General features: G+C 32.7%; 2 protein-coding genes across 2 annotated transcripts; both read right to left on the bottom strand.

Annotated features, from left to right (window-relative positions):
• Window positions 1-6,280: 6,280 nt before the first annotated feature.
• LOC149527601 (1-deoxy-D-xylulose-5-phosphate synthase 2, chloroplastic-like) lies at window positions 6,281-7,532 on the bottom strand. The gene is made up of 3 exons (XM_089785772.1): window positions 7,251-7,532; window positions 6,880-7,164; window positions 6,281-6,763 (listed from the first exon to the last, which is right to left on the bottom strand). Exons 1-3 carry the CDS (start codon window positions 7,485-7,487, stop codon window positions 6,617-6,619), a joined length of 669 nt encoding a protein of 222 aa, XP_089641898.1. The 5' UTR covers window positions 7,488-7,532; the 3' UTR covers window positions 6,281-6,616.
• On the bottom strand, window positions 7,393-10,010 carry LOC110409438 (1-deoxy-D-xylulose-5-phosphate synthase 2, chloroplastic-like). The gene is given in 14 exon segments (XM_021418780.2): window positions 7,393-7,532; window positions 7,678-7,808; window positions 7,810-7,981; window positions 8,055-8,087; window positions 8,090-8,188; window positions 8,191-8,326; window positions 8,421-8,479; window positions 8,482-8,526; window positions 8,529-8,690; window positions 8,807-8,908; window positions 8,911-8,956; window positions 9,065-9,229; window positions 9,463-9,627; window positions 9,848-10,010. Coding segments are annotated over 13 exon segments (1,344 nt in total). The 5' UTR covers window positions 9,935-10,010; the 3' UTR covers window positions 7,393-7,532; window positions 7,678-7,735.
• Window positions 10,011-12,352: the final 2,342 nt, after the last annotated feature.

Below are 12,352 nucleotides of genomic sequence, written 5' to 3'. Positions count from 1 at the left end.
ATTATTAATATTTAGTTTTAAGTCCTTAATTGATTTTTATTTTTCTTCATCAATAAGGTGTCACATTTTGGTTAAAGAGAATAAGAGAAAGGTTAGAGGGAAAGGTAGATTAGAGTTTAGAGAGAAAGTTACTCTTTTCTTTTGCACTTTAAATCAAAAAGAAAAAAACAACCTTAAATCGAAAAGAAGAAAAACAAGATCCTAAAGATTTTTTAGAGAGACATGGAAGATTTGTAAAAATTTTTGAGATCAGAAAGGTTAAAGAGAAACGTAGAAAAGATTTTAGAGAGAGTAAAGAAATTTTAATTTTTTAGCTCATTAAATGTTAAAACTTCTCCTCATTAATAAGGTGTCACATTTTGGTGGCTTGATAGTGTATAGGAAGATATACACTGTCAGTGCATCAAATATAAATCCTTTGTATAAAAGTTTATATTTAATGCACTGACGGTGTATACAAGTTATATACTGTCAAGCCACCAAAATGTGCCATCTCATTAATGAGATAAAACTATAATTCATTAATTAGGGACCTAAAACTAAATATTAAAAAGTTTTTAACATTTAATGAGGTAAAAAATTAAAATTTTTTTACTCTCTCCAAAATCTCTTCTATGTTTCCTTCTAACCTTTCTGATCTCAAAAATTTTTACAAATCCTCCATGTCTCTCTAAAAATCTTTAGGATCTTGTTTTTCTTCTTTTCGATTGAAAGTTGTTTTTTTCTTTCTAGTCTAAAGTACAAAGGAAAAGAGTAAGTTTCTCTCTAAACTCTAATCTACCTTTCCCTTGGTCTCTTTAAACAATAAAAAATTTATTCAAGTTCAACTTTACTTTATATGTGATTGATTAAAATTTGAAATTGACAATGAAATTTTCTATTTAAAGTGTGAGATTTGAGATTGAGAGTCTTCAGTCTATATTCTTGTTATTGATTTAATTAGATATTTTCATAGGATCATAATAGGGTATTACCTTTTTATATGTTTTATAATGAAAGAACTCATCCATTGATTTTTTTTGAAGGGTACTCATGGATTGATTTAACAATCTTGATTCCTTAAAACATGAGATATGCAAGATTTTCATTTTGATTAGTTCCTATGATATTAGACATAAGCTAGGTATGTTATACAAGTTAGGTATATTATATTGTTTTTACAATCACCCTAGATCTAGATCTAGGAACAAGTAGAGATGATAATAGTGTAAAAGGGAAGAACTCGTGGAGGAGAGTTTAAAGAGAAAATAAAATTTTTTAATTATCATCGTTCTTGAAATTGCATAATTTTATCAAAATTGATCTTAATGGAAGAAAAAGAGGAGAAGAAGATGATGGAGTTGGAGAGAAAAAAAAAACAAGAAAAGAACAATTGAGAGAACGTTGGAGAGAGAGAAAAACGATTTGTAAAAGAATTATTAATATTTAGTTTTAAGTGATTTTAATTTTACCTCATTAATGAGGTGTCACATTTTTGTGGTTTAACACTGTATAGGAAGATATATATTGTCAATGTATTAAATATAAATCTTTTTTATAAAAGGAAATAAAGTGAAATTGAAAAGAAAAAATTAATGGTCAATTTAAATTTTTTAAGATTTAGTATTTTTTTTGGGATTTCATGCTTTTTTAAGTAAGAATATCATACACCAATCAATGAACTAATTGTTCAAGTGTTAGGATTTAGTATTAATCTTAAAAAAAATTAGATTTGAATCGAACTTTTTAAAGGAAAAATAATCCATGGTGTTTCAAGTATAGTACTTAAAGCACATGAATGAAATTTCTAGTATGTAAAGAAATTCAAATGAAATGCTAGCTAGACTTTCAAAATTGTTTTTTTTTTAAATCACGAAAAGAGAATTCGAATTCTACTCTTTTAAATAGAGAGATCGTACTCCAATCAATGAATAAAATACTCGGATGTAAACTTTCAAAATTATTATTCCTTTTCTTCTTATCATGATTTTTCTTTTTCTTTGTTGTAAATTTGCCTCTTTTTTTTTTTGTTTTAAATTTATTAGTTCTTATTTAGGAGAAAATTTTCATGAGAGCACTATTATAGATTGGGTAATGAGATAGAATTCAAATTTATCAATCTACTTATAATGATGACTTAAATTTATCATATATTTTCGAACAGATGAAATGTTATCATTATATATATTTTAATTTGCTTAAAAAATTAAAATTAAGTTAACGACAAAAAAATAATTTTAAAAAAATAAAAGGATATTTTTAATAAAATATTTAAAATTTGATTACATTTGAATAAAATTAAAATATAGTTATAAAATTACACTTACTCAAAGATATGTGGTAAATTTGATTTACCTTTATATAAATTTGAACCTTGAATATCCCAAAATAATATTTAAGCTGAATTCATAGGATACAATAGAGTTAATAATTTATTCAATAAAATCAATTAAGATCAAATATTATATATGGTTGATTAGACTTTACGAGTTATATTAACATGTTAATACTAAGTTATATTATATATAGTTAGAAGTTGAAACTGAAGTTAATACTAAGGAATTTCAACACAGACATGACATGATCTTATATGTTGAAGAACAAGTTGAAAATTTCAAATTATAAATTAAGTTAATTTTACACTTATAATTTGGCTAGCTGAACCAGGAGATCTCATGGAACCACTTAAATACGCATCATCTAAATTTCATATATTTGATCAAACATAAACTCCTTTTCTCTTATTTATGAGGTTGGTTGAGAGAGATAGATATATATATTTTTATCATTTGCAAATAATTTACGATGTCTAATTCATAGTATTATATATTACTGTATGTTTAAAAGAAAATAAAAAAAATACGAGTGGATAAATTTATTTTTTTCGAACTATTTTAAAGCAATGTCTTCAAGAATTTATAATGTTTGAATAAAGAATTCAGAAAATCAATAAAAAAAGTTCAATAAATGATAAATGTTAAAGTAGTTAATTATTTGCTAATTTCAGTTTTTTTATTATTCATAAGGCACAAGTATTTTATATTTTTAATTTATTTTTCATATTATCTGTAAAAAGTGAGTTTGATTTGAGACCAATAATATTACTTTAATAAGGTATCAAGTACATTGTTTCACTTTGTTGATCTCTCACAATCGATTATTATATTTTTTATTAATAAAAATTTAAATAAAAATTTTAGATTTTTACTTAAAATAAAATGTGTCATACCCTATAATTAATCATGCATTCAAAATTAACTTTAAAAACAATATAAATAAAAATTATATATTAGTACAACATTTATCTTTAACACTCATATGACCTAATATTAACAACAAATCAGGGATGTTACTCGTCATTTTACAAGCTAACTTAGAAAAATGTACTGCAAAAGAGTCCCACGGTGGAGCCGTTGGCTTCACTGAACTTTAGAATATCATGGCAAGCCTTAAAGCAACCGTGCCAAAACTAATCCAAATTCACCACCTGCAGTCGCATGCCTTCAACACTAACACCCTTAAAGAAGCTTCAATTTTCCTGTTCTTTCCTCATTGGACGATGCACAAAGTAAAAGAGGTTAGCCCACATGATTTCTGGTTTTCAGTTCCTACGTTTGGGTGGTAAACTCCTTGAAGGTGTCTTAAACGCGGTGGCATTTTCCACGTTCGATGGAATGCCGGAGAGGCTTATTGTCACTTGGATTTTTAATATTTTATGATTGGTACTTGTATTAGTCATAAAAGGAGTAAAGAGGGGCTTGGAGTTTTATCAAAATATGTTTTTGGAGGGAGTTTTTCCTGATGATAATTACACTTTTTCGACTGTTTCCAAGGCGTTTTCTTGGCCAGGTTTTAAATTAGAGGGCAGGAGAGCTCATAGGTTTTGATAGAGTTGCGGAAAGAGATGTGGTGCTGTTCGCAGCGTTGATTGTCGGTTGTTCTTAGCAGGGAGAAGATAGTGAAGCTTTAGAGGCATTTAGGACTTTGATCAAGGAGGGAATCAAGGCTAATGAGTGCCCATTTAGAGTACATTGATTGATATTGTGTTGGAATTTGGAGGATTTAAGTGATGGTAAGTTGATTCGTGACCTTATCATTAAAATGGGGTTTGAATCTGCTGTTGCATCTAAAACTTCACTTCTTACTACGTACTCTAAATGTGGTTTGATTGATGATTGATTGCAGATATTTAAACAGTTGGATAATCCGAACCAGGTGACTTGGACATCTTTAACAGCAGCTCTTGTGCAAAATGGCAGAGAAGAAATGGCTCTGACGAAATTTAGGAAAATAATTCGAAGTTCAGTTAGTCCAAATTCTTTTACATCATCTAGCATTCTTTGTGGGTATTCAAGCCTTGCAATGCTAAAAGAAAGGAAACAAATACATGCCATGGTCAAACATTTGGATTAGATAGAGATAGATATGCTAGGGCAGCAGTTCTTGACTTGTATGGAAAATGTGGAAGTGTAGATATTGCAAGGTTGGTTTTTGACTCTTTAATTGAAGTTGATGTAGTGTCTATGAACTCAATGATTTATAGTTATGCCCATAATGATTTTGGACATGAAGCTCTAAATGTGTTTGACAAGATGCAAGAAATGAGATGCCAAATGATGTGACATATGTGAGCATTCTCTTGGCATGCAATAGTGCAGGGTCGGTTGAAGAAGGTTGTAATATATTTTCCTCCATAAAGGCAATGACTACTTTGAACTATCCGTAAATCACTATGCTTGCAAGGTTGATTGGCTGGGATGTTCTAGGAGACTTGAAGAAGCAGAAACTTTAATAAAGCAGGTCAGTAATCCATTTTTGGTATTATGGAGGAGACTTCTCAGTGCCTGTAGTTTTCATGGAGAGGAAGGGATGGCAGTCAGAATTGAAAACAGAGTGCTTGAGCTTGCTCATGGGGATAAAGCAGCTCATGTTCTACTGTCAAACATTTATGCTTCAACAGGTAAATGAAGCCTTGTTATTGAGATAAAGCACAATGAGGGAGATGAGATTGAAAAAGAATCCTGCAATGAGTAGGGTTGGTGTTATTAAAGAGGTCCATACTTTCATGGCTAGGGATTGGTCCCACCCGAATTCAACAGAGATATTTAAAACATTCAAGGAATTGATTGAGGTGGTCTAAATTTTGGGTTATCTTCCTGATACAAAACTCTTGTTGCAAGATTTTGATAAGGTTAAGAAGGAAAGGTTACTGTATTATCACAGTGACAAACTTGCCATTGCTTTTGCTTTATGGAAGACTAGTAACTGGAATGCTAACATCAGGATTTTTAAAAACCTTAGAGTTTGTGGGGTTTGTCACTCACAGATAAAATTGGTCTGCATTGTTGTTCAAAGAGAAATAATTGCCCAAGATGCAAAAAGATTTCATCATTTTAAAGATGGATTCTGTTCCTGTGGATATTAATGGTGAATCATACTTTGTAAATGATATCTATCCTTCGTTCTAGGTTCAGCCGGGGCAGATCTATCCAACTATATTGGACTGATCAACTAAACTGATTCTTTCTTTACATACCAGTGGACTGACACTAGTGGATCAAAAGCTGCTGTCTTTCAATTGACATGCATGTGCCTCTCAACAATTTGTGGAGGACCTGGATTAAAGAGGTATATTAAATTTGATGGAATTTTATTTCAATTTACACTATTGTTAGAAGGTTTCCTGTGGTATCATGAAAGTTGATGTAAATACTCTATTTGGCCATAGTTTGCCGCTGATTAAACTTGAACAAACAGAACATAGGAGATAATAGGGTACTTACAGAACTTAACTCTTCACATGGTGATATGTTTTACCTTGTTATTGGCACAGGACATAGAAAAGAGTTTTTTCATATAAAAAGTGAAAAGTGAAGATAAAGTAGGAAGATTTAGAATGTTAACATGCTGAGGAATTCACATAAAATCTGATGGGGAGAGACTAAGGTCACTCAAAAAGTTTAAAATGAGCTCAAGTTGATGTAAAGAGTGAACTAAAGCCTTATTTAGTTTATTAGTACAGACTATAGATGTTCGTATGCCTTTCAAGTGCTGCAACCATCCTTCTCAACTAACTCATCCAGTTCTTTGCCACTTCTGGCACTCCAGAAAAGAAAAATAATTTGCTGCCAATTCTACTATCCAATTTGAATTGCTGCTCATTGAGCTTGATTGATGATAAGTTATCTACCAATTAAAAATCAACTCCTCTTAGAAAAGCCTTAACACCAGTTGGAAATTTTTGTTGGGCATTGATTATCTACATGAATTATTATAAAATCTGAGATAGCTGAGAATCTACTAAAATCAATAAACTAGTCTATTGATAATACATTATGCTGCAGGAAACTTTTAATTTAGGGGGCAGGGTTTGATGAATATACAAAAGCAAAAGCTATGGTTTTGACTAGTTCATCTGTGATCCCAGAAGGAGTTCTGACCTTTCTATATCAACAACCCATATATGAATCTTTAAGTTAGATTTGTACAATTTTCTCTACACCTAGAAAGCAGAGTCCAGATCTAATGTCAGTTTGGACTCTAGGTGAGTCTCCCATCATATTTAATGTGGTGGATAACTTCCTGCTGAATGTTTTTGAAATTACTCCCACTGCTAGATTCTGATGTTTATTTGTGCTTAGTTCAACTGCAGGGCTTCTTTTGGCCTTCCTAGCATAGATAGGACCGTCGCAGCGATATGTCTTGAGGAGAGCCCTGCTTCTTCTATCTGATCTTTGGGTGATCCATGATCAATATATCTATCAGGAAGCACCATTGCTCTCAACTGCAATGAGACTCAAAAACTATTTAGATTCTGAACAAACAAAACTTACATGTGAAGAAGGCAAATTTTTGAAAAAGGAAGCTAGAAATTTATACTTTAGAAAAATATATATATACCTTAAGAGATCCATCCAAAATACCGGTCAAGCTCAGGAAATGTGAAACATGTGAGCCAAAACCTCCAATGGAACCCTCTTCTACAGTAATAAGAATCTCATGCTCATGTGCTAGTTGCTTGATGAGATCTCTATCTAAAGGCTTGCAAAATCTTGCATCAGCTACTGTAATATAAATGTCTTGCAATCTGAGCATGTGTGCTGCTTCAATACATTGTTGAACTATAGAGCCATATCCCAAAATAGCTGCTCTATTGCCTTCCATGATAATTCTTCCTCTCCCCATCTATTGAACCATTGAAGAAGAAACACTAGTCAGTTTATTTGCTCTGTACTTATCTGTTTGGATATCCTAAAATTGATTATGCTCACCTCAAGAGGAGTTCCTTTGTAATTAGGTGGAAGAGCTACTCCAGTGCCATTTCCCCTGGGGAACCTGAAGCAGCTGGGTCTGTCATCAATGGCTGCTGCTGTTGCAACCATATGCATAAGCTCAGCCTCATCAGATGGGGCCATTACCACCATGTTGGGCAAGCAAGCCATGTATGTGATATCAAATGCACCACAGTGGGTTGGTCCATCTGCACCAACCAATCCAGCTCGATCCATTGCAAAGCGGACAGGTAATTTTTGAAGATCCACATCGTGCACCACCTACCATTGGAGTTAAAATATTCCAACAAAAGTGCTAATCAGGAGAAAGTGAGAAATGAAAGAATATTGCTTCAGAATGAAATCCAGTCATATACAATGTAGTGTGTGTGTGTATATATATATATATATATAGTGGTGAGCTCACCTGATCATACCCTCTTTGCAAGAATGATGAGTAGATGGCACAGAATGGCTTGAGACCCTCAGTGGCAAGCAGCTGCAAAAGTAACTGCATGTTGCTCGGCAATCCCTACATCAAAGCAGCGGTCTGGGACCTTTTTGGAAGAAATTCAGACCTGTTCCCCCACCCATAGCTGCGTGGATGGCTACAATCTTGTCATCATCCTCAGCTTCTTTTATGAGCGATTCAGCGAAGTACTGTGTATATGACAGTGTAGAGGACGTAGGCTTAAATTGCCTGCCTGTTTTTGTGTCAAACTTTACTACACCTGAGAGCAGATAGAATAATGATCATTTTGATAGGGCATAACATCACCATTTATATACGAGTTGCAATTTTACCATGCATTTTGTCAGCCGATGCCTCAGCTGGGGATAGCCTTTTCCTTTCTCTGTCACGATATGGATTAGGACTGGCCCTGGGGCAGGCATGGCTTTCACCTTTTCAAAGATCAATACTAGATCTTCAATATTTGTCCATTAACTGGACCAATGTAATATAGCCCTAGCTCCTCAAAGAGGGTGAAGCCAGAAGCACTGATCATTCCTCTTGCATGCTCATCTACCTTTGCTGCAAGTTCATGTGCTTGTACGCCAAGTTGTTTAGCGAGGCCCTTCAACACAAGTAGTCCAGTCAGATTTCTGTGATTCAAAGATGGGAGAAAATTGGGATGGAAGACTTAAATAAAAGAAATCTTAGAGGTTTACTTTTGCTTTTTCACGAAGTTTGCGGAAGTTGGTGCTTGCTTGAATCTTGGTTAAAGCCTGCTGAGAGCTCCAACAGGGGTCGCAGGACCATCTAGAGTTGCAGTTGCAGAGATACTTGTTTATTATCGTTCAATATGACAATTAGGTTAGCATCAAGAAATCCTGCATTATTCATGGCCTCAAATGCAAGTCCTGCAGTTATGGCTCCATCGCCAATCACTGAAACGACATTGTTCTTCTTCCCTAGAAGATCTCTTGCCACTGCCATGCCTACATTTTTTTCATTGAATGTTGGTTATATTCTCAAGTTCTCATGATGTATCTTAAATTTTATGTTTTACACCTCATGTTCATGGAATGAAAGAGTTTAGAGTGAGACCATATACCAAGTCCGGCAGATATGCTTGTAGAACTATGTCCAGCACCAAAAGCATCATAAACGCTCTCATCCCTTTTAGGAAAACCTGCAAGCCCTGAAGTTTTTCTTACGTGTGCATCCTCGACCTTCTTCCTGTCAGAATTTTATGAGCGTATGCCTGCAATTTTATTGCTTTCAGGACCATCTTCTATGATTTTAAGAGGCATTTGCATATGCTACCTACTTGTGAACTTCCATATGAACATGAGTCGCTCGAGACTCTCACCTGATGGCCGACATCCCATATAATTTTGTCTTCAGGTGTGTTGAATACATGGTGTAAAGCTACAGTCAGCTCCACTACACCCAAGCTTGAACTAAGATGCCCGCCGGTCTCCGATACAGTGTGCACAATATCGGCTCGAAGCTCTGCTGCCAGTTGTTCAAGGTCCTAGAGGTATTTCAGTATTGAAATTAACAAAAAAGCCAGCAGAAAATGTAGAAAACAAAAACAATATGAGAGGGAATTGTGCAGATAGCTGGTTATGACAGAAGCAAGAGAGTACGGAAGCAAACAAAAAACATATAACAGGAACTAGCGGGCTAATCATAAGATAAGAAATGAAGAATCCGGTGAACAGATTAACGGAGAGACAAAGGATTCCATGATGATCTCTAGTTTACTCTTGTGGATAAATTCTTCATATGAACAGGGTACTTGATGATGTCCAACAATGGCGTAGCCGGTTTCTTGCCGGAGAAATGGATCTTCCAGCCATCATTTTGTTTCGTTATCATCGTTTTACGGTCCTCATCGTCCAAGTTTCCGGCCGAGGCTCTCAGACAAAACTGAAGACGCAAAGAGCAATCATCATTTGCACCAGCCATAAGACATGAACATTAAAGAAAACCCATATCACAGATAACTAAACCAGAAATGTTTTAAAAACAAAACAAAACAAAACCAAAAAAGAAAATGAGAATCAGAAAACATCTTTATCTTAGACGAAGAAAAGCAGACAGAATATGGCAATCATGGTAAAGAAAACTTATCATTAGATTGACTAACATGTTTTTTGCAACTAAGGTTTGGCCTTGTAGGTTTCAGAAATGGTGCAGGGGAATGGCTTGGTCCAACCAAAGACCCAGGCGCCATTTTTTGAGAAAAATGAGGAGTAGACAGAGAGCTTATTATAAACGGAGCCTGGAATCAAGTTAACAGTTTAAGTGAGACAGAGAGAGAAGGGTAGAGGGAGGGTTGGTTGGCAGTCAAATATATAGAATTAGAATTTATTGCTTTTGCCTTTCTGGCTGGAAAATGGATTTTTTTGTTATTAATATCTTTCTAAAAACTTTGTTTCACTCTTAAGATGAATAATTATTGTGAATTCATTGGCACCTTAAATGAATATCATGAAAAATTAGAATTGACAACTATAATATGTTTCTTAAAATTGCATCTTATTTTCTATTCATATATATGGTTAATTTAAAATAAGATTTCGGAATTTTAGATCTTCCATTATTTTTGTTTCACTATTCTAGGAAATATAAAATGATTTTTTTTATATTTTAAATAAGTGCACAAAAAGGCAAATTAAGTGAAATTTAAAAAAATTAATCATTAATTTAAAATCTTTTAGGATTAATTATTATAAATTAAAAAAATTTGAATCCAACATTTTTTAAAAAATTAATCCACTATGCTTCAAGTATATTAATTAAAGAGCATAAATAAAATTTCTCATATGTAAACAAATTCTAAAGAAATGCCAACTAAACTCCCAAAATTGTTTTTCCTTTTCCCCTTATCATCATTTTTTTTTCTTTTTGGTGTGAATTTGTCTTACTTATTGAAGGGAAAAAATTTGTGAGAGCACTATTATATAAAAGGCGACAGAATGAAATTCAAATTTACTGCTCTACTTATAACGTCGCCTCAAATTTATCATATAAAATCAAAATTAAATTATTGACCAAAAAATTCCTCAAGAACATAAATGGACATTTTACAAAATATTTTAAGTTTTGATTACATTTGAACTAAACTAAAACAAATTACTGATAAAATTATACATACTAAAAAAACATGATAAATTTGATTTATCTGCCCAAGTATAGAAGTAAATTCGAACCTTGTACATCCCAAAAATAATACAACTGCTTCCAAACTAATGTGATTTTGACTAATTCCCACGGTATATGAATACAAAAGAAAATTCCAGAGTAAAATAGAAAAATCTCCTTAAATACACTTTGGCCCTAGGCCTTATAATTGAGATATTGTTTTAATTAAAACTCTACATCTATATATGCATGCACACATGCATAAAGGGGGAGAAAAGAAAAAATAAAAATTTTGCTCCTTGTAGAAGTTGCAAGATAATTGCTCTTTTAACATATTCGTCGTCCATTTAATTATCACATTGGGGGTATATATGTATAATTGCAATAGTTGTCTACTTATTGATTTGGCAAGAAAAAAATTAATTTCCAGTTAGTCCAACAAAATTAAATCATTAAAAAAGTGTGAGGATGCCGTCTAGTTGGTAATGATATATAGACGTAAACCCAATCCATTACCAGTTTGTATCATTTTCTTTGTTTTGTTTTCCTTTTTTTCAGCAAACTGGAAAGGATAGATGGTTTATTTTACATGCATCGGACAATAACCAGTTGAAATGAAATTGAAATGCTCTACTTAGCTAAGCACCACAAATTACAATGAAATTGAAGCAAGAATCTTGAGAGAAAGCTCATAGAGTTGATAGTTGGTGCATAAAACTTATTTGTCTATTATTTATTTATTTATTTAATGTTAATATGTAAGTTTCTTTACCTAGAAAAAATTAAGTTAAATATTAACGATAATTCTTAGATCTTTTAGTTATATTTTTATATATTATTAAAAAATATATCTCAAAGTGATTGAAAATCATTTTATTCAAAATGACCCGACATGTGAATTAATTTGAATTTAACTTAATTTGATTCAAAGTATTGAAATCCGTAATAATTAACAACCCAAATTCAATATCTTTACTCAAAACAATATATGATCGGATAAAACTCGAAATAATCCAAACCTGAAACTGACTCCACTCATCCCATTACCACCTAAATCAACAATATTAACAATAATCGTAATTCTAATAAAAGAAGGAGAAGATAACTGTATATTCATTATTTATTGGTATATGGGCAAAGCATTAGCAACCCAGTCACGTATTGTGTTTTCCTAACAAAAAAACTAGCAATATCTACATTTTAAACCCAAAAAAAAAATTGTCTAAGTCTAGATTTCAATGTTCTTATAGGCAAAGAAAATGATGAGATGGACAAACCGACACTCACAAAGCTCAATTTCCACAACTACAAAATACTTGACATGAAAACAAATTTTTAATCAACTATAAACTATAACATTGGTCCTACGCCTGCCCTCTTTTTCTGGATCGTTTCTGCGATGATTTTGCCTTTGAAAATGGCAGTTGTACAATCGCATGAAGGACCTGACGTCTGAATCCCAAATTATTAAAGCTGTCATGTACACTTTGAACTTGTCCCACAATCC

This window comes from Theobroma umbraticum, unplaced genomic scaffold (assembly GCF_002168275.2).
Source record: "Theobroma umbraticum cultivar Fairchild unplaced genomic scaffold, ASM216827v3 scaffold_44.0, whole genome shotgun sequence".
Taxonomy (NCBI): Eukaryota; Viridiplantae; Streptophyta; class Magnoliopsida; order Malvales; family Malvaceae; genus Theobroma; species Theobroma umbraticum.
The sequence above is the reverse complement of the archived record's forward strand: the minus strand, read 5'-3'. Positions and strand labels throughout refer to the sequence as shown.